The 22,281-nt window shown below is 46.9% G+C and overlaps 1 protein-coding gene across 1 annotated transcript in view; it reads right to left on the bottom strand.

The window, feature by feature from the left end:
• FAM3B (FAM3 metabolism regulating signaling molecule B) overlaps nt 1-20,281 on the bottom strand; it is a 28,554-nt gene extending 8,273 nt beyond the window's left edge. The window contains exons 1-3 of the mRNA XM_032392536.1: nt 20,089-20,281; nt 12,470-12,593; nt 156-214 (exon numbers count right to left, since the gene is read on the bottom strand). Of these exons, the coding sequence (XP_032248427.1) occupies nt 156-214; nt 12,470-12,593; nt 20,089-20,281 (376 nt within the window). The remainder of the gene's footprint in view (nt 1-155; nt 215-12,469; nt 12,594-20,088) is intronic.
• Between the last annotated feature and the right edge of the window lie 2,000 nt (nt 20,282-22,281).

The following is a 22,281-nucleotide window of genomic DNA, read 5'->3' as shown; positions in this document are numbered from 1 at the left end:
GAGGTATTATAAAAATAATCAAATAATTTTAAAATGCTTTAAAAAATAAGCCTAGACTAGATCATTCGCAAAAATCCTCAAAAACCCAACGTATCTTTGAAAATGCAATCACGGAACTTTTAGAGAAGTTTGAAAGAGAACATTTAATAACTCACAGTTGACAATGGCAATATTTATCCCTCTTCCAACATTTCTAGTCTTTTCTCCCATGAGCCTGAAATGAAAATAAGAGTCAGTCAAAGAATCCCTTTCTCACGAAGCAATGAGTAGGGCTCCCTGTTCCATAAGCTCTTCTCGTGGCAGAACCACTGCCCCAGCCATTGGCACTTACCATTTCCTTGAAGATACGCACGGGCCTTGGCTCAGCTCCCTTGAGAATCACCCCCATCCTCGCTCCGCACATACCCACCCCCAAGGTTCTATAGACTCAAGTCCCTCGGGGAACCTGGAAACTGCCCTTAATCCTACAATCTAGACAAATGGCCAGGGAGGGGAAAATCTAGGATTTGTTGAGCACAGGCTCTTTACAAACATTTCCTCACTGAATCCTCAACTACCTCCTGAGCATTCATTTTTCCACCTTACAGATAGGAAGTCGTAAGAGGTGGATCAGCTGGGCACGGATCTGACCCAAGTCTGCTCCCCACGTATACACCCTCTTGCCTCGTACTGATGGAGGCCTTGCTGGACTCTTGGTGATCCTTTAATCCAGCCACAAAATGTAACCCAGCTTAGCTCCTCAAATAAATACTTTCTATTACTTCACTTAATTTCCATTTTTAAATTGGAGAATAGGATCAACTTCAAATGAACTGTGCCCTAAAACCAGTATGAAGACTGACTTTCCTGGAGATGGTATTTATTACTGAAGATCCTAGAATTCTGTGTGTGTGTGCGTGCACCCTTGGTCAAGTTTTTCTTTTTTTTAAGATTTTATTTATTTATTTGATAGAGGGAGAACGAGAGAGAGATCTTAAGCAGGGGGAGGGGCAGAAGGAGAAGCAGATTCCCCGCTGAGCAGGGAGCCTGATCCCAGGACCCTGAGATCATGACCTGAGCTGAAGACAGACGCTTAACGACTGACCCACCCAGGCACCCTCCCTCTGTCAAGTTTTAGAGTCAGTGATATGCTGGCATCACAAATAGAATTTGAAAGTTTTCCTCCTTTTCCCATGCTTGGGAGTAGTGAATACAGCACTATAATATTCTGCTCTTGACACATTTATCTAAACTCCCCTGGGGGCTTTCTAGTCTAAGTCCTTTTCAGAAGGGTAGCTTTTTTTTTTTTTTTTTTTTTTAAAGATTTTTTATTTATTTATTTGACACAGAGAGAGATAGTGAGAGAGAGAGAGCACAAGCAGGGTGAGCAGCAGGCAGAGGGAGAGGGAGAAGCAGGCTCTCCGCTGAGCAGGGAGCCCAATGTGGGGCTCGATCCCAGGACCCTGGGACCATGACCTGAGCCGAAGGCAGACGCTTAACGACTGAGCCACCCAGGCGCCCAGAAGGGTAGCTTTTTGACAATTTTAGAGAATATTCTATAATATCTTGAAAGAGAAAAAGAAACTTCCATTTATGATAATGGAAAGTGGGGGTAATCTGAACCTAACTTCTCATAGAGGAAAATTTAAAAATGGGATTTAAAGAGTATCTATTTGACTATATTGGAGACCTAACAGGAAATAAAGAGCTCTGAAGCCAGAATGTGGGGGGACACTTAAGTTTCAAGTGGGTGAGCCCAGCAAGTAAAGCTACTTTGCCTCAGAAGCATTTGCTAATTCCAGAAAAAGTATCAAAGGAGATGAGTAGCACTTTTGACAACCACGTGAGGTGAGGCCTGGGGGACAAAAGTTGGAAGACAGGGCCCACCAAAGAGAAGGCCATGTTACATCCTCCAATCTTATTTGGGTTGGGGTCAAAAATGGTTGAATCTTAAAAATAAGAATGAACCAGAAATAGATCAGAACTTGAATAACCGCAGCCAAATTTTAAGTCAACCGGGTGGGTCCCCCAAAATCTCAGTCCTTAACATTTATTCAGATCATTCTATTCTGGTCATGATTCCAAGTTCCTGGTATAAGCAAGCAAAAATCCTCAGAAAAAGAAGATACCATCTAATACCTCAATTAAAAAAAAATGAAGAGGGTGCCTTGGTGGTTCAGTCAGTTGAGCGTCTGCCTTTGGCTCAGGTCATGATCCCAGGGTCTTGGGATCAAGCCCCGCATGGGGCTCCCTGCTCAGTGAGGAGTCTGCTTCTCCCTCTGCCCCTTCCCCCACTCATGCTCTCTCTCTCTCAAATAAATAAAATCTTTTTTTTTTTAAAAAAACCCACAATTTCTCAAATACATGCTCTATCATGCTATCAAATGTCACCTGGCATATGAGAAAAGATGCCGACATAAACAAGTACCAGTGAAACCAGCAGAAAATAATAGATAATAGTGACAGACTCATAAGGGCTCCAAACAGATTATCCAAAGGATTTCGAAATAACTATACTTAATATGCTAATGAAGACAATAAATAAAAGCAAAACATTTCAAGCTGGAAACTATGAAAAAATGAAGATTAGAAGAAGTACAAAATGAAGCTCTAAATCTAAATTAATGTAACAACTACAATCAGTAGTTAATGGAGGGGTTTCACAGCAGATCAGGCACCGTAGAAGATCTGGTGAGCAACAGTTCAGAGGAAAACAGCTCTGCCTACAATGAAAGAAAGATACAAAGATGGAAAATACAAAACAGACTGAAAGCTATAGAGAATATAATAATAAGATCTGACATATGTTTGTCAGGGGTCTCAGATGATCGATCAGGAGAAGGTAAATGGGGCAGAAGATGCAATGATAGAGAATTTGTTCAATGTGATGAAGGACTTTGATTCATACATATTTAAGAAGCACAACGAACCCCAAAGAAGATAAAGCAATAACAACAGACACAGCAGGGTACAAGTGCTGAAAACCAAAGGCAAGGGAAAAATCTTAAAGATAATCGGAGAGGGGGAAAAAGGCAGTTACTTGTTACTTTCATCGCCTCAGCAATTCAATTGTTAGCTGACTCTCAAGAGAAACAATGGAAGCCAGAAGACAATGGAACAGCATCTGAATGGGTTGAAACACAACCTGGAAAAATATCTTTCAGCAATGATGATGAAATAAAGGTATTTCAGAGAAATGAAAACTGAGACAATTCACCACCAGCAGATCATACAGAGGCTTTTGTTCTGTATCTTTTGCTGTAATAAATCTTATCTGTAAATATTAGCTGTTCCTGAGTCTTACAAGTCCCTCTTGGAGATCATGGAAGTTGAGGATAGTTGTGCAATCCCCCAAAATAATATCCAACTGAAATATATGCACGTGTGCACCAACAGACATGTGATTATATTACACATTTGATGTATGTGTGGACTTATTTCAGCTTATTTTCAATTCTAGAGTTTCTTTGTTTTTTTTTGGATTTTATTTAATTTTTGAATATGCAATACATCACATGGTTCAAAAATCACCATTATGTGGACAGAATAAAATCATACCCAAAGAAATCTTCTCTATACCCTCCACTTTGTTCTCCTCATCCCCTGTTCCCATGTCCATTAATTTATTTTAGTTTCTGGTTTATCCTTCTGGGGTTTGTTTTTACATCAAAAATAAGCAAATTGTGTATGCATAATTAATATACATTCATGTATATGTTTTTTATATATGTATATATACATGTATGAGTACACTTACATATAAGTATATTCAAGTATATGTCTGTATTCCTTATTATATTCTTTTACAACAAACTGGTAAACGTGTTGCTCTGAGTCCTGTGAACCATTCTAGCAAATTACCAAACCCAAGGAGGGGGGCATGGGAACTCTGATTTACAGGCAGTCAGTCAGAAGTATACTGATAATCTGGGACTTGTGATTGGCATCTGAAGTCGGAATGGGGCGGTGGGAATGTCTTGTGAGACTAAGCCCTTAACCTGTAGGGTCTGAGGCCATCTTCAAGTAGATATATCAGAATTGAATTGAATTGTAGATTCCCACCCCCCCCAAGCTGGTGTTGCAGATAATTGCTTGATGTGGGGAAAAATTACCACACATTTGATGACCAGAGTACAAATGCACTCAGAGTACAGCAGTTTTCCTTTATGTACCCCAAAATAATGTGGCTCACTCAAGAAGAAACAGGTAACTTGAGTAGCTCTGTATTTATCAAAGAAAGTGAAATTTGTAGTTAAAAATCTTCTCATAAAGAAAACTCTAGGCCAGAAGGCTTCACTGGGGAATTGCACCAAACCCTTAAATAAATAATACCAATTCTTTACAAACTCTCCCAGACTATTGAAGAGAATACTCACCAACACATTCCACCCTGATACCAAAACCAGAGGAAAAAAAAAAACCACAAGAAAACCACAGACCAATATCTCTCATGAACACGGATACAAAAATTCTTAACAAAATTTTAGCAAACTGAATGCAACAATATATAAAAAGGATACTGTATCACAAGCAAGTGGGATTTATCTCAGAAATGCAAGATTGATTTAACATTCAAAAATGTAATTCACCATATTTGCAGACTAAAAAAGACAAACCATATAATCACCTCAAGAGATGTAGAAAAAACATCTGACAAAATCCAATACCCATCACTGATTAAAAACTCTCAGAAACCTTGAAATAGAAGGAATTTCTTCAACCTGATAAAGGGCTTCTGTGAAAAATCCCTAGTTAACATCATACTTAATGATGAATGATGGAATGCTCTCTCTCCAAGACAAGGAAAAAGGCAATGATGTCTACTCTCATCATTTCCATTCAGCATTATAATGGAGGTTCTATCCAGTGCAATCAGGCAAAAAAAGAAAGCAAAGGCATGCAGATTAGAAAGTGGTAAAACTGCCTTTTATTGGGGGGGGGGGTGGTTAGCTGACCATTACCATCTATGTAGAAAATCCAATGTAAAAGCAAAACTACTAGAACTAATAAGTGAGCTTAGCAAGGTTGTGGGATATAAGATCATTATACAAAAATCAATTCTATTTGTATATACTAGCAATGAACAGTTGGAAATTAAAATTTTTAAAAATATACTACAGCATCAAAAATGAAATACTTAAGAGATAAATATAATAAAAGAGCTTCAAGATGTGTACACTGAATGCCATAAAAACATCTCTGAATCAAGTTAAAGAAAATTTAAGTAAACGGAGAGCTAACTATGTTTATTGAGTAAAAGATTCAATATTGTTAAGATGTCAATTTTCCCCAAATTGATCTAGAGTTCCAACGCAATCCCAATCAAAAGCCAACAGGCTTTTGTGTAGAAATTTATAAGCTGATTCTAAAATTCTATGGATATGGAAAGAATCTAGAATAGTGAAAATAATTTTGAAAATGAAAAACAAAACTGAAGAAATTATGTTATTGAGCTTCAAGAATTACTGCAAAGCTACATTTATCAAGACATTGTATATAGTAAAAAGACATATAAATAGAAGAGAATGGAGAATCCCGAATTAGATACACACATGTATGGTCACTTGATTTTTGCTAATGGTGCAAAGGAAAATCACTAGAGTAAGATAGTATTTTGAATAAATGGTGCTAGAACAATTGGATATCCACATTAAAAAATTACTTCAATCCAAATTTCACACCATACACAAAAATTAACCCCAAATGGGTATCTCACAGGATATGAAATGAAAAATCTAAAACTATCAAATTTCTAAAAGAAAACATAGAAGAAAATTTCTGTGACCTTGAGTTAGGCAAAAAGATCTAAGATATGACACAGAAAGTATGATCCTAAAATAAAAAACTGGTAAACTGGACTTCATTAAAATTAGGAATTTCTGCTCTTTGACAAACACAGTTAAGAGAAGAAAAAGACAAGCCACAAACAGGGAGAAAATATTTGTAAATCATGTATTCGATGAAGGACTTGTATACAGCATATATAAAGAAATCTCAATAATAAGAAAACAACCAAATGAAAATGACCACAGACTTAAATAGATACTTCATTAAATAAGATATACATATAGCAAATAAACACATAAAAAAGAGGTGCACTATCATTAGTTATTAGAAAAATGCAAACTAAAACCTCAGTCAGATACCACCGTACCCCTATTAGGATGCCCAAGATTAGAAAGACTGACCATACAAGTGTTGGTAAGTATGATGGTGGATCAACTCTCATACACTGATGGGAATCTCACAGGTACAACCCTTTGCTTTCATCCCATTTTCTTTTTGTTTGCATGGTTTCTGAAAAACAAAAAAAGCCCAATGTAACTCTTATCCTTCTTTCTTTATAGGTAAGCTGTTTTTTCATTTTGGTTTGTTTGCCTCTGGCTTCTTACAAGATTTGCTCCTTGCCTTTGGTCCTCTGTAGTTTGAATATAACATACTTAGGTGTAGATTTTTTTGGTATTTATCTTACTTAGTATCATTAAGCTCCCTGGATCTGTGGTTTGGTGTCTGTTAATAATTTTGGAACATCTTCAGCAACACTACTTCAAATATTTCTGTTCCTTTCTCTCTCCCTTCTTCTGGTTCCCTATTACACATTATATCTTTTGTACTTGTCTTACTGTTCTTGGATATTCTGTTCTGTCTTTGTTTTTTCCTTTAGTCTTTTTTTCCTTTTCTTCCTCTTTCAGTTTGGGAATTTCTATTGACATATCCTCAAGCTCACTGATCCTTTCCTTGGTTGTATCTGGTCTACTGATGAGCCCATCAAAGGTGTTTTCCTTTTCTGTTACAGTCTTTTCAATTTCCACTATTTCCTTTTGATTCTTTCTGAGGAATTTCATCTCCCTGCTTGCATTACTCAGCTGTTCTTGTATTCCATCCACCTTTTCTATTGGAGCCTCTGGCATATTAATCATTATTGTTTCAAATTCCTGGTCTGCTAACTATAAAATTTCTGCCATATTGGAGGTAAGTTCTAATGCTTGCCCTATCTCTTCAAACTGTGCTGTTTGCCTTTAGTATGCCTTGTTATTTTTGTTGAAAGCCAGACATGGTATGCCAGTTAAAAGGAACAGAGGTAAATAAAATGTACTGTGAATCTTTATGTTCATCTGGCTAGGAGTGCGCTGTGTTTGTTATTTACTGTGGCTACAGGTGTCAACGATTAAAATTTCTCCCCTATGTCTGAGTATCCTACAGACTCTCTTTAAAATTGGGTTTAGCCTTGTGGTTCTTTTGAGCTGTGACCCCCTGTTATTTTTAAGGAGCTTTATTTATGTGGTGGTAAGATGTGGGGGATGAGGAAATGTTCTGCAGTCCTAAGATTGGGTCTCAGTCTTTTGCTGAGCCTGTGCCGCTAGGCGGTGGCCCTCACAGGTGGACATATTTTTTCTTTTTTTTTTTTTAAGATTTTATTTATTTATTTGACAGATAGAGAGACAGCGAGAGAGGGAACACAAGCAGGGGGAGTGGGAGAGGGAGAAGCAGGCTTCCTGACGAGCGGGGAGCCCGATGCAGGGCTCGATCCCAGGACCCTGGGACCATGACCTGAGCCGAAGGCAGACGCTTAACGACTGAGCCACCCAGGCGCCCCGGCCATATTTTTTTTTGACTCCTTAGGTGAGACAGGAAGGTGAGAAGGAGCTGATGCTGGGTATTTCCCTCCCACAGGCCAGTTAGTATCTGGTAAAACAATTTCCCTTGAAGGCGGGGCCATTGTTAAGGAGAACAGAACACTGTGGGCATATTTCAGAATGGCTACTCTCCCTTCCCCCTGACAAAAGCATGAGGGGATTTTTCTTTGATCTTCACTCTGAGAGCCTGGCGGGCTTCCTGGCAGAAAAACTCAGGAAAGTGTAGGGGCTCCTCTAGGAGTTTTAATCTCTCAAAATAGTCCAAACTCAGTCTCTAGCAACTAGTCAGTTGCCTCTGAAGGATTCCTGCCTGATGTTGGCTCTAGCTGAGGTGTGATTCTGTGAATCTACCTGTCTGTCCCATTTTCAGGGCATCGGTTTGCCCCGTGACCTCAATTCTCTGGTATGTGTGTGTGTTTTATCTGCAGTATTATTGGGAGTTTATGTGCTGTGATCTAATCTAAGAGTTGTTCTCCCTTCATTGGCAGCTTTCAGACCACTTTTATGTGAGATATATTCGTTCTTTGTGATATCACCATACTTGGGTTGCTTTCTGTTTTTGTTGCTTTTTAAAATTTAAAGATTTTGCTTTCGCTATATGGTTTGTATTTTTTTTTTTTTTGCTTTGTTAAAGCTCATATATTAACTAGGGCATAAGCATATTTAAAAATACCATTCTAATAACTGAAAAGATAAAATATGGAGAAGATTTTTACAACACACAAAAAAGCCTAACTAATATAGAAGGAATCTTGTAAATCAGTAAGAAAAGGCCAGTGAGAGAGGTGAAAATGGGCAAGAGATATAAACAGATAGTTTACAGAAAATAAATACAAAGGCTCTTAGCATAAAAGATCCTCAATTCACTCAGCAAAAGCAATGAAGGTAAAAACCTAATCAGAGACTTCAATTTTCATCTCTCAGAATGGCAGAGATCAAAGTGTCTGTCAACATGCTGTGCTGGACAGACTGTGGGGAAACAATCATTCTTACTGTGCTAATCTGAGTCCTCTGAGGAGCAGATATCAGAACAGGATAAAATGCACAAGAATCTGTGTCCAGGGAAATGCCTACAAGAGGAGATGGGGAAGGGGCTTGGTTAAGTGGGGAGAGCTGTCAGACCACAGTACTAGTGTGACCCTAAGCAAAGGAGAGGGGGACAAAGCCTGGCTGGACGTGCTTTAGGCTGCCATGCAGTCTCAGGAGGCTTCAGCAAGGCCACAAGGGCATCTGGAATCCACGATGGCCCGCAGCAGAGCCTGCATCTTCCAGGAATGGACCTGCTTGGTGTCCCTCTGTGCTCACACAGATTCTCTCCTTCACCAAACTCCCCTTGGGCTCCCCTGAGCTCCTTCTTTAACTAGGCCTGACTTTTGGACTTCTGTGTTCACCTCTGCAGTGGCCAGTTTTAGAAGAACTCTGGTAAGTCAGTTTATCCAGATCCCCTTCCCTCTGATAGTTGATCATCCTCCATATCTGACTGGGGACCCCACCCAGATGATGTCTGATCGCCCTGTCTTCAGCAAAACAAAGGAGGAGTCTAGGAGAGTGGAAGGTGCTGTAACCCAGAAAGAGGAGCTCCAACTCCAGAGAGGGATACCAGGTTACTCCAGGATGACAGTGGACAGGAATGCCAGGCAACAGCCGCACGGTGCCCCAACAGCCAGCCTGCGGACCCGAGTGGGCCAGAAGGCTCCCGAAGATGAGCCTGATGAGTATCTGAGGTGACATTAGATTTATTTTCACTGGAGGAATGCTTAGGGATTAAACTGATGTAAATACACGGAAAACCAAGCAAGCCAACAACAAACAAAAATCAACGGTGCACAACCATCATACACAACATGCTTCAGCCACACAGAACCTTCACTTAGCCATGTTAAAAAAAAAAGCAAATAAACCTGGAGGCCACCATTTGACTATGTCACCGAACACTCACAGTCACATAACTGAAATGCTGACTCTTACCTTAAAATTAAGCTTTCCCATGTCAGTGTGACTTTTCAGTATGAACAGGTAATGAATGTACGTCTCCCGTAACAAATCACACTAGAAAACAGTGCGCTTATTCCTGCTTCGTATGCGGAGCTGTGACTGCTGAGGTCTGGACTTTCTGACCACTGTTCTCCCAACTGTTCCTCAGGAGATAAAACACTCACATCAAGTAAAGCCCTTTGGATTTTCTTTTCGTGGTCTTAATAATGCAAACGCTGGATCTTGATCAAACTAAAGCGGCACAGTCAGTACGATAACTGAAGACAGGAGCGTCAATGACGGGAGATTGCTCACCTACCGAGGGGCCGGTCCATAGATAATGCCTAACACAGAAAACCAAGAAGTGGGAGCATGAGCCTGCTCCGTGGAGACGGGGAAGGAAGGAAAGAGAGACGGAAGGTGGCTGTCCCCAGGGAGGGCTGGTTGTGCAAAGGAAATGAGCGGCAGAAAACTGCTTATCTTTCTACATAAACATATCTTTTCTTTATAAGATGATGAGATCACCACAACCCAGCACTTTTTACTCCATGAGTTGATTACAACGAAACACAGTGCTAACCCAAGCGAATCGCTCTCCTTAGGTCTCTGCTCATGTTCACTCCTCTGTTCCTTTTAACCTGCTGTTATTTGAGTCTCCCCTGCTTTATACCACACTGTTTCTAAAGACCATCTGGAACACTGTTTGAGAGCAGGCAAGCTGCATGTGGATCCCACATGCTCATACAGTGAGCTGCTCCATTAGCTAACCGGGTTCAAGTCGGTCTACGCAGCACATCCCTGGACGCCAGTGGCGCTGCCGCTGACTAGCTGTGTGCTGGGGGGCTAGTTACTGAACCTGTCTGTGAATCCGTTTCCTTGTCTGCACGGCGGGGGTGACAAATGGCACACCTCACAGGAAGTCACACGAAGCTGATGTATATGTGCGTTAGGCTGCACTAGGTAAGCACGATGCTCTTGCTCTGAATGGTCAGGGAAGGCTTCGGGCACCATGGAGCAGTGGAAACCCCGCTCTGCGGTCTGACTTGGAACAACTCCCGTTCCGGCGACGTGATTCTGGATGAGCGTCCCCATCCCACTGTCCCCGCCTGCCCCCAGGTCTCCCCGCTTCTTTCCCATGGGATCCTGCTCAGTTTTCGAGCTGAATCCCCACCTTGTCTCATCCACGGACCTCACTGACAATCCCATTCAAGGGTACACTCACCTCTCAAACTCCACGGCCCCACACAAAATTACCATTTGGCATTCACCACGGATGCTGGAAAATCTGTTTGCTTTCTCCAGGTGTTACAGTTCTTGGTGGCGAAGGGAATGATGTGACCACCCGGGAGACATATGCCAGTGCCCAGAGACATGTGTGGTTGTCACAGCTGGACGGGGTGGCCCGCGGTATCCAGCGGAAGGACGCCGGGATGCTGCTACCCCCACACTGTCCAGCATCCCCCCACGACACAGAGTCGCTGGCCCGCAGTGTCAGCGGGGCTGAGGTGGGGGACCCTGAAGTGTGGACGCAAGCTGCTACAGCAGCAGAGCCACGTTTCTTGGAATTACTGGCCCACCGAGTGCCCCACCCGGGGGTGCGTGCAGAGGAATGTCTACCCAGAAACTCCCTGGCTGAGTGAAGTAGGCCTTTGGTAAGCGATGGACCCGCAGAAGGGAGTGTGGTTTCCACTCACCTGCCAGTACGGACGGGATGAGCTGGGACCAGGCAAGGAGGGGAAGCTGAGCCCAGCGCAGCTCGCGCCCCAGTGTGCCACACACTCCTTGGGAGGACAAGGACGGTGGCAGCGAGGGACGGGCAGCGAGGGCCGAGGGCTACCGCGGTGATCCAGCCGACGAGAAAGGAAGGTGCACCCAGTTTGGGGAAAAGGGGTGCATCACAGGGAAAGACTTCCTCCCCAGTGCTGGGAACAGCCGGCGCTCGGTCTCCTTTGTAGTAATTACTGTATGGCCTAAGCATCCTCAGGCCAGGTGGTATGGATTGAACTATGGTCTCTCAAAATCCGTATGCTGATGTCCTAACACCTAGATCCCCGGAACGTGACCTTATTTGGAGGCAGGGCCTTTAAAGAGGTGACTAAGTGAAAATGAGGTCCTTAGGGTCGGCTCTAATCCCTATGACTGGTGGCCTTTTTAAAGGGGGAATTAGGACACAGACACGTGCAGAGGGAAGACCACGTGAGCACACAGGCAGCCGGCCTGGGACCGACTCTCCCTCACCGCCCTCAGAGGGAAGCAACCCCACCCAACCTTGACCTTGGGCGGCCAGCCTCCAGACCTACCCAGAGAATGAATGTCTGTTGTTTGAGCATCCGGTCTGTGGCACTTTGGTGTGGCTGCCCAAGCAAGTGCAAACATTAGGCCAGGGCAGTCCCAGGTGCCGGGATTTATTTAGGTCAGCCAGTCACACAGACCTGGAACAAGGAGGTGCGGGCTGCCGAGAGAAAGAGCCCCTGCTTTACTCCTTGATGGTGAGGCTCATACAATAAAATGGAAGCGACCCTGCGTCTGCTGAATTTTGGTGTTTCTGTGACTTGGAAGGGTCAGGACACACGTTCAAAGCAAAGCACAACATATTTGTTTCTCCTGCAGTCAAAGGAAAGTTCCACGCAGGGATACACCCAGCCCCGGGGGGCAGCTTGTCCTCCCCAGGGAAGGCCTAGGGAGCATGCTCAATCCCCCTCGAGGCTCCCGGCCTCTGCCCGGGAGCATGCTCAGTCCCCCCCAAGGCTCCCGGCCTTTGCCCGGGATCAGGGCCATGCCTCTCCCTCCCGAGGGCAGACGTAGTGGCTGGCCCACCCCGGAGAAGGGGAAGAATCGAGTGGGACAGCTATGTTTTCTTCTTCAACACGGGTACTCACAGCTCATCTTCAAAGCAGATTTTGGCATACTTGTCCTTGCCGCCCCCGCTGAGCAAGCGGTAGGCGTAGGTGTTCGAGGGGCACGGGGTCCAGTGGTCACATTTCTGCCTTTTAGGGGCTGGGGCTGCAGCAAACAAGAATGGAGGCGTCAGCATCATGCAAGGACTTATCAGAGGAACCCACTGCCCGACCGTGAACGGCGGGCCTCCTATCCCGGGACTTCACGCTGGCAAGTCCCTACGGGAGGGGAGAAGGGGTCACCAACTTCTCAGCAGCAGCGTCAGAAATCCCCCTAAAGATACAGTTGATTTCATCTGCGTTTGTCTAACAATAACAAACATGCAGAAGGGAGGGGATGTGGAGTGAGCATCACAGTTTCGGAAGGGTCAGCCCCCTGACGTTCTCGGCACACGTGCATTTCGTATCACAATTAAAGAGAGCTCCCTTGGGTCTGAGAGTGCTGGCGAGCAAAGAAACAGCCACGTATGGAACATCTATCCAGCTTCTGCATTTATACACCCTGAAACACGCACGCGCGCGCACACACGCCCAGACCCCACTCTGGCCGTGGCGGACCCCTTTCCTTTCACTTGAGCCTGAGGCACTGGGCTCCTCTGTGGGGCGTGCGATGAGCGGGCCAGGGAGAGGGCTCCCCAGCACCCCCACACTACAGGGCTCAGCAACTGGGGAGGACTGGGGACCTGCCCGAGGCCACCCCTCCGCCTGCTGGGTGCTTTGTGGCCATCACCACCGCGTGCGCCTCCCTGCTCACCCCAAGGTAGCGGTGGCTGTCTGTCACTGACCACGGATCCCCCCACGGGGGCTCAGTTCAGGTTTGAATCCCAAGTCCCCAGTGCAAAGACGCAGGCAGTGCTCTGGCTCGCCCCGTCTCACTGGAGACGGGGGCTGCACTTCTCTGCTGTAGGGCACACGGCTGTGAGGTACAGCTGGCCGAGTGGTGAGGCCTGGAAGGCCCTGCTGGGGGGAGTCGGGGTGCACACAGACACTGGGAAGGCCCGGCGTGCTGCCCTGCTGAGCGGGTGGGGCAGAGCTTCTGGGTAAGCACAGGGAAGCCGGTGTGCACCCAGTCTGGGGGCCCCGGGGAGGGGTAGGGCACACAGAGTTCTCCAGGGAGCACGCACCCCTTCCCACCCTTCACATCACCCCCCTCCTCCTCACCGGCCCCACCCCCGAGGCTGAGCTCCCGCGCTGTCCTCTTTTCTTTTTCTTGACACTCAGCGCTCCAGTATCCTATAGTTCCCTTGCCCCACGAGGGCAGGGATGGCGGCACCAGCCCCAAGGTGGCGTGCGGTACACCCAGCTGCCCCAGTGTTTGTTGACCGACTAAGTGGATATCTGCCCCTCAGAGGAGAAATCTCCCAACGTCAGAGACTCTGAACCCTGTCCCTGCCCCGAGCCCCATGCAAAAGCCACGAGGGACGGTGAGGCTTCCTGAACACCAAAGGCTGTAGCTCTGGTCCACCTTTGCCAGTTTTTCTTCCCATTAGTCTATTTTTTTAAACAAGAAAGGCCCATGGGATTTTACTTTTCCTAATTTAATGTCTGCAGAAGAAAATCAGAAGTAATAGAAACGCAAAATGAAGGGAAAAAAATCCTACATATCTTCACTCTAAAGAATCTTAACTGTTTTACTCTTTGGCATATTTTCTTCCGGACTTTTCTATGCATACAGAGAGCATCTGCAAAGTTGGCAAACACAGATTAAACATACTTAAGCAGTATGTTACTCACATAAATTTTCAAGTAATATATTCCCTATGTTTTTTCTCAATCTCCAGATTCCTGAATTTAAAGCAAGGGGTCCAACCATTAACATGAAAAAGTGCTATAAATACAGTATATTCTCAGTGTCTCTGGATTTGGGGCACTACAGTATTTTTAGCTCTTTATTAAAAAAAATTTTTTTAAAGATTTTATTTATTTATTTGAGAGAATGAGAGAGAACACATGAGAGGGAGGAGGGTCAGAGGGAGAAGCAGACCCCCCAGCTGAGCAGGGAGCCCGATGTGGGACTCGATCCTGGAACTCCAGGATCATGACCTGAGCCGAAGGCAGTCGCTCAACCAACTGAGCCACCCAGGCACCCTTTTAAAAAATTTAATAATAATACCCATTACTTTAAATGTAGAGGTAATTTACCTAAAAACACATTGAGCATAATATTTGAAAATGTAACATACTGTTAGATATGTTCTGGGGCGCCTGGGTGGCTCAGTTGGTTGGGCGTCTGCCTTCGGCTCAGGTCATGATCCCAGGGTCCTGGATCGAGCCAGGTATCAGGCTCCCTGCTGGGCAAGGAGCTTGCTTCTCCCTCTCCCTCTACCTGCAGCTCTCCCTGCTTGTGTGCTCTCTCTCTCTCTCACTCAAATAAAATCTAAAAAAAAAAAAAAGAAAAAAGTAGATATGTCCTGTTTCCTGACTTGTGGACATCCTGTGTATATAGCCAATCTAGAGCAAATACTTTTCTTTTAAAAATTGACTTACTCATTATTTGAGAGAAAGAGAGAGAGAGAGCACATGTGTGCAAACAGGGGGAGGAGCAGAGGAAGAGGAAGAGAAGCAGACTCTGAGCCTGATGCGGGGCTCCATCCCAGGACCCTGAGATCATGACCTGAGCTGAAATCAAGAGTCGGTCGCTTAAGCGACTGAGCCACCGAGGCGCCCCTATTAAAGTGGGATGGATCCACATTTATTCTACCTGTTACCTGCATTGCCTTACTGTAGGGAACGCTATCCCCTTAACAAGCACACAGACTCGCTCACTTCTGGGTGGACCCTGCTGTTCCCCAAATGGAACCCACCCTCTGCTCTCAGAGAAGGACATTGTTTGCGGGTCCTTTCGCCATCATCACAGGCTGTAGGACTGTACTGGCCACGTGAGCCTCTCAACCTAATGATGAAAAGGACCTAAATCTGTCCTGAATGTGCTGGGCATGCTGACAGGTGTGACGTGTTGACTGGCAGAGGTGGATGGTCCCCCATGTACCCAACAGATCTCAAGAGATAAGGCCATGAGGGCACATCGTACTTCCTGACCCCCACAGGATATGGTAATTTAGAGACAGAACCACAGCAGATTAATACCAAAGTGTCGAGGGTAACAGGAAAAGGTATTTTGCTTTGTTTTAAAGCCAGGAGCCAGGACCCTACGTGGGAGAGGGACCTGGGTGAAGCAGGTCAGGAGGAAACATAGGGACTAGTGGGGCAGTGTGGGCTGGGTCCCAACCTGAGCTATTACCTATTCTCCCTCCTGCTGGTGACCCCTCTGCTCCACCTGGCTGGGGCTCAGAGACAGGAAAAAAGTGACCAGTCCAGCAGAGCAAGCACAGTACTGGACAAGACTCAGCCTGCCCATCTCTCCCACCCTTACCCTGGAAATTCTCCCAAAGGCCTGAAGCTGGAGTTTCCCAGTGCCGCCATCCCTGGGAGGCTCATATGGATAATCTCCCATCACCTCCTCATCCTGTGCGGTCAGCAGCAGTCCAGGCAAAGGCCCTGCTGTCCACATGGCAGCCAGCATCCCCGGGCGCCGGAGCCCATGCCTTGCCAGGAGTGCCGAGGGCAGGTCTTCCAAACCTACAGCCCTGCCACTCAGAGGCCCCAGCAAAATGCGGGTGCCGTTCATGTGGGTATGCACAGGTGCATTTTCCACAAGGGAGGCACTTGATTTTCATCAGATTCTCCAAGGACAACGTGGATCTAGTGACCAGGGATGACATGGAGGTGGTATTTTCTCGCAGTGCCTGGGAACAGTTGGGTAGTCTGTGCATTTCAAAAAGGCTCGTTTAACCTTCTACCCATTCCCTAGAAACCCACACTGTCATTATGGGACCAAAGAAAGAAGATCATATTCTTTATTCGGGGTGGGGGTGTGGAGGTGTAGACACATCTTCTCAGAAGACAGAGTCTTTCCAAACCCTGCCTCTTCCCCACCATGTTCCCCACCAGATTCACTCCCTAATTCCCAGATATTTGTTCCAAAAATATCTGTTAAGTACCAGATACTGTGCTACATCTAGGTCCTCGGCACATTTTCCTGAAATTTCTTTCCCCAAGATTGAACAGTAAAGCCCACATGAATATGTAGGAGCTGATGCCCAGCCAGGAGGAACAGCGGGCCTGCTCGTCAGTATCCTGCTTCCCTGTCTCCTGAAGAGCCTGCCTGTTGGTTTAAGTAAGACCCAGGGCCCTGATCGGCCATGTGGCTCCAACATGGCGGGCCTCCTGCTGTGAACTTCAGCCTTAGAAATCATTCTCTTGCTGAGGGAAGTCTTACCTTATTTCTTTTTTTTTTTAAAGATTTTATTTATTTATTTGAGAGAGAGAGAATGACAGAGAACACATGAGAGGGGGGAGGGTCAGAGGGAGAAGCAGACTCCCTGCCGAGCAGGGAGCCCGATGTGGGACTCGATCCCGGGACTCCAGGATCATGACCTGAGCCGAAGGCAGTCGCTTAACCAACTGAGCCACCCAGGCGCCCTTTTACCTTATTTCTTATCCTTACATTCACTAAAACAAAAATAGGTTCTTAGGCTCCATGTTGAACCCATAGATTCTTAATTTCCTGGAGTGGAGTCCAGGAATCTGTCTTTCTGAAATACTTCCTGATTTGGGAACCATGACTGCCCTCACCCCTTTAAATGAGGAAGGTGATTCCAGAAATGTGTTCCTGCTGTGTGTGCCAGGCAAACAAGAAGGGTGCTACTGGAGTGTGTTCGGTCACATTTCAGCCATGTCAACTTGCCTCATTGTTCTAGATGAGATTAAAGTCCAGTCTGCAGAAATAAAAGCCCAGAAGACACCCGAAGAGTGCTGGTCTCTTGGACAGTCAGTGATCATGATTTCTTGGGTGTCCCGAGGACGGTGAAGTGGGACAGACTGTCAGCACACCAGTTCGTCTGGCTGGGTGGTGCCAATGTGGAAGGATGCCGAACCCCACAGAGAGCTGTGTGGGCGCGGTGCTGTGTCTCCTCCCCTGGACCTCTGTCCCCATGTCCCCCCAGAGACAGTGGCCTGGCTGCTTCTGTGCCCTTGCTGCGCGGGCATGGAAACAGGAGCCAGGTAAGGTTGTTAAGGCCCTACCAGCTAGCGTGGTTCTCTGGAGGACGCAGCACCCTGCCAGGGAGGGTTCATTTTGGAACCAGAAAGAGCCTCAGACATAGAGACACCGGCAGTGTCCCTTCCGCATGACACAGGAGGGATCCCAAAGGCAATGACAACGAGTCAGTGGCAAAATTAGAATTAAACGTAGTTTTTCTGGCTTTTTCTTGCGACGCAGCCGCTCAGCGGTTGTCAGCTCATTCCATCTTGGCTGAGAATCTAGGAAGGTGGCTCGACAGGGCTGATTTGGTTGGCTCGGTTCCGTCTCACCAGAGCTTCTAAGAAAATGATTCAATGACCTCACATCTGAAGTATACGGGAGAAAATTTCAACAGGGTTCTCCTTCTACTCACTCTCCTGAAACCGACCTTCGAGGCCTGGGGTCACCAGCTGTGTATGGGGGTGTATGTGGAGTCCAACCACTCACTCGTCCACGGATGCACAAATTCTCATTATACAGACACTTATTGACAAAGTACTTGCTGAACACCGCATGCCGTCCTCAGCCCTACAGGGACGGCAGGGAACAGAGTAGCTCTCATACGGTGAATGCAAGAGATGGAAAGCAAGCTAGGACAGATCACCGCTGACTGTGATACGTGCCATGTGGGGAACAAGCATTGACAGCTTCAGACGTATACAAAAAACTCCCTGCAAATCAACAAGAACAGAACCATCTCACAGAAAACGGGCAAGGCACAAATGTGAGAGCTACAGAAGAGGGGGCGGGGCACGGGGACAAAGGCCTGGTGTTCACAGTTGCAGCCTGCCCCGAACAGCCCCCTGCGCCCCACTGAGAGGGCAGCACCTTTTGGCACCAAGATACACGTCCATAAAATAGGACAGCTGGTTCTGCGATGAGGTATTCAAACATAAAGATGTCCTGAAACACCTCAGAGGGGTTGGGGAGGACTGGCATGGAAAATGGGGAGATGGGGCAGGAGAAAATAAAACCTGAGCAGCCTTGGCCCATGCCAGTGGGGGGGAAGGGTGGAGGGACACTGAGGCCTGTGGGGAGAGAGGGAGCCACGGGGTTCTCTGTCCTTCCAGGCGAGCAAGCCTCTTTCATGAAGGAGCTAGACTGATGTGAAGTCCTCTCATTCAGTATGAGGAATAGGATGACCCGGAGCGGTCGGCACGTGGACTCCAAACAACAGCCAAGGGTCCGGAGAAGGAAGAGAGGGGGCAGGTCTAGAAACCCAGGGAGAATCAGGGGACTCGGAATGAGCTCAGATTTACAATCTCGTAGAGACGGCAGGGCAGGGGTCGGGGGGCAGCATACAACGTGAGGATGGCATGCACCCAGGGGAGCACAGACTCGCAGGGTAAGAATTAACTTCAGAAAACCCAAAGCCAGAATTGTAGGGCCTCCGAGGCCACACAGGGAGTTGGGTCATTTTAAGGGAATAGTTTAGGGATGCCTGGGTGACTCAGTCAGTGAGGCGTCTGCCTTTGGCTCGGGTCATGATCCCAGGGTCCTGGGATCGAGTCCCGCATTGGGTTCCCTGCTCAGTGGGGAGCCTGCTTCTCCCTCTGCCTACTGATCCCCCTGCTTGTGCACACGTGTGCTCTCTCTGGCAAATAAATAAATAAATAAAATCTTTTTTTTAAAAAAAAATAAGAGAACAGTTTATGAAGTGGAAAAGCAACCCATGGATTAGGGTGAAAGCCCAAGATGAGGGTGGTACATCAGGGCCAAGCGCAGGTGGGCTCAGTCCAGGCGGCTCAGCCATGGGGACAAGTGCTCGGTATGTGTCTCTGGTTCCTCAGCCCCTTTCTCTCCATGCCCAACACTGATCTCACACGTCAACATGCTCCTTCATTTCACATCGGACCAGACGTGAGGAGTCACTGGGACGTTTAGAACAAACACTCCCAGGAGGGTGTCAGAGTCACTCTGCTGAGCCAAGAGTAACAGAGGTTCCCATGCTGATGGCAGCAGCTACGCTCATCCTTGAACCCTGCCCAAAGCCAGGGATTACCATTACCCTGGGTACTCCACAGGTACGGAGGAATGCAGTGTCCAAATCATCACCCAGTTCTTTATATTTGTGCAAATTAATTTTCTATAATCTTTTCTGTATTAAAAATATGCCAGCATACCTATTTACAATGAGATTCCAAAAAGGGGTATAGATTACTCCTTGAGTGTCCCACCTATTTTCCAATGGAGATTCTAATGAAGATTTTGTGATTTCACTTCATTCCCAAATTAAGTTGTATTCCAAATGCATATTTTTATTTAACACATCTTGGAAATGAAGTTTCTTTGTTCTCCTAACATCATAATTTGCCTTGGGGTCTCATGGGGGGATAAGCAGGGGTATCTACCTTGGAAAGGTGTGGGAACTCCTCCTCCTCCTCCCGCTCCTCCACCCTTCCCCTCCTCTTCACTTTCGTGATCATCACCATCATCATCATCATCAACATAAAATGGCCAGCTGGGGCAGAGCTGAGGCCAGAACCCGCACACCCCGCAGCTGAGCTGTGGTACTCACCCTTGAGGCGGGGCTTCTCGGCGATGCTCCAGATGCTATAAACAGCACTGGTCAGGGATACCTCTGGAATGAGCTCTGCGAGCAGGTACCCGGAATACCAGGCGCATACGGAGGCGAAGAAGAAGAACGCCGTCTTCAAAGTGCCTGGGGACAGACAAGTCACCACTGTGGATGCCCAGGGGACAGGTGCCATCCTAACCCCACTTCCTGCATCAGCGTCTGCAGGGCGCTCTGAGGGGTTCGTCCCGGGGAAGTGGCAGGTGGGTAAGGGCCCGCGGTGGCTGTAATGAAGCCACGATGGCTTAGCTGGCATTGCTAAGACTACGCATTTGAGGTTACAGCGACAGATAATAGAAACAAGAGATGAATGCTTTCTATGCCAAGTTTTTATATTTGCTGTTGGTCTGGGTTTTAGAGCTTCCTCGGATGCTAACATCAGTGATTCATTAGTGGCCTCGTGACCCAACATGCCTGACACAGACCAAAAGTGACTCATTCCTTTGTGAGGAGGCTTTTGGAAGTGGACTGCAAAGTCCAGAGGGCAGGGTCTGTTTTGTTTATGCTGAGGATAGCACCTGGCGCCCTGTGAACATGCAAAGGGTCCCCATGACCCTGGGAAAAGCCACCGAACCTGTCATTATCATCACAGACTGGCCTGCAGGGAAACCCAAGTTTTGCAGAAGCAGCAAATCCTTGGAGGTAATCTTTCGGGTCGATTGGCTCTGGTACCTTCCTCCCAATTTTTTAAGGAAAAGGCATTACTCCTAGGTCACAGGAGGCCTAGGGGACAGCTCCCCATCCCTTCACAGACAACCTGCCACCAGACCTTTCTGATTTTACCCCCTTAAATAGCTCACAGATCGGGACTCGATTCAGGATCACCACAAGGGCCACAAGGCAAGAATGGCTGCAGGCCCAGCACAAGAGGACAACAGGAATTTCTCCATCAGCATTTAAATATGTGTTCATAGGTCCAGTCCTAAGAACTAAGAAAAGGAAGGAAAGGAGGGAGGGAGGGAGGGAGAAGAGAAAGGAGAGGGAGGAAAGAGAAGGGAGGGGAGGAGAGGGACCTCACACCTGACCCCACAATGTCCTGTGGTTGCCTCACTCGGGTACGCACTCGGGCCAAGCACCTGGAAATAACCAACCCCTCCTATAGCCTCCAGGCCTCCCCTCCCACTCCATGGCTCAGGGCAGCTGTGCTGGTCAAAGCCTCCCAAGTCCTCGGTGCTTCCAGTGCCCCGTCCCCCGATGACAGGCACCCCTGTGCATGTCCTCCCTGGCTGACACCCACACTCCTGACAGGGCTCCCACTTTGTGGGCACGTCCTGGCCTTCTCTGCTGGCTTTCCCTCCCAGGGCACAGCCTGGGCCTCTCCTCCGGATCCCAGGATTAGCTCGCCCAGACAATCCTCTAGTTCCTGACAGGGCTGCCCAATTGCCAACCTGTCAGTACCCTGGGATGTCCCAGAGGAAAACCCTTCATTTTTCCTCCGCTCCCCAGATTTGCTCCTGTGGATCTCAGTGGATGGGCCAGACGTGGGGTCAGGATGGGCTGGGGTCAGGTGCCAGATACCTGGGATTCTTCCTTTATTTCACACTTCCCCTCCCAGCCCTGATGGAATCCATCAGCCAGTCTCGTTGGGTTTACCAAAACCATAAATCTCACCTCCATAGACTTTTCTTCATCTCTACTGCCTCCTCCCTGCCAGGCCACCACCATCGTTAACTCTTCCCTCTCGCTGGCAGTGAGTAAAAACTCCACACCCCGCTGTGCTCCAGACAACGCGTGGACTTATCAGAGGGGATGTAATAAAGACTGTATCTCAGCTTTGTCCCAGTTCCTGGCACAGAGAGCCTAAAACCCTTGCTATCTCCTATCTGTTAGGAGCGTCTGCTGTTATTCATAAGAGGCTCCTTTCGACCACATCTGAGTCTAGGCTCAAGAGGTGACAGGGGTGGAGGAGTGTCCTCAGGTCCTTAGATAGTTTTAAGGGACGGGCTGGCCATGTGATTGGAGGGCTGGCAGTCTGACCTCCAGGAGGAAGATGAAAGGGAACCTGAGCTGGTTATGTGACCAATGACATAATAAGACTCAAGAACTCTGGACTCCCAAAGCTTGAGGCTGGGCACCTTTCTGGTAGTTAACACACAGATGTCAGAGGACAGTGATGAACCGTGACCCCAGGGAGCA

This window comes from Phoca vitulina, unplaced genomic scaffold (assembly GCF_004348235.1).
Source record: "Phoca vitulina isolate PV1807 unplaced genomic scaffold, GSC_HSeal_1.0 scaffold68, whole genome shotgun sequence".
Taxonomy (NCBI): Eukaryota; Metazoa; Chordata; class Mammalia; order Carnivora; family Phocidae; genus Phoca; species Phoca vitulina.
This window is presented reverse-complemented; position numbering and strand designations above follow the sequence as displayed.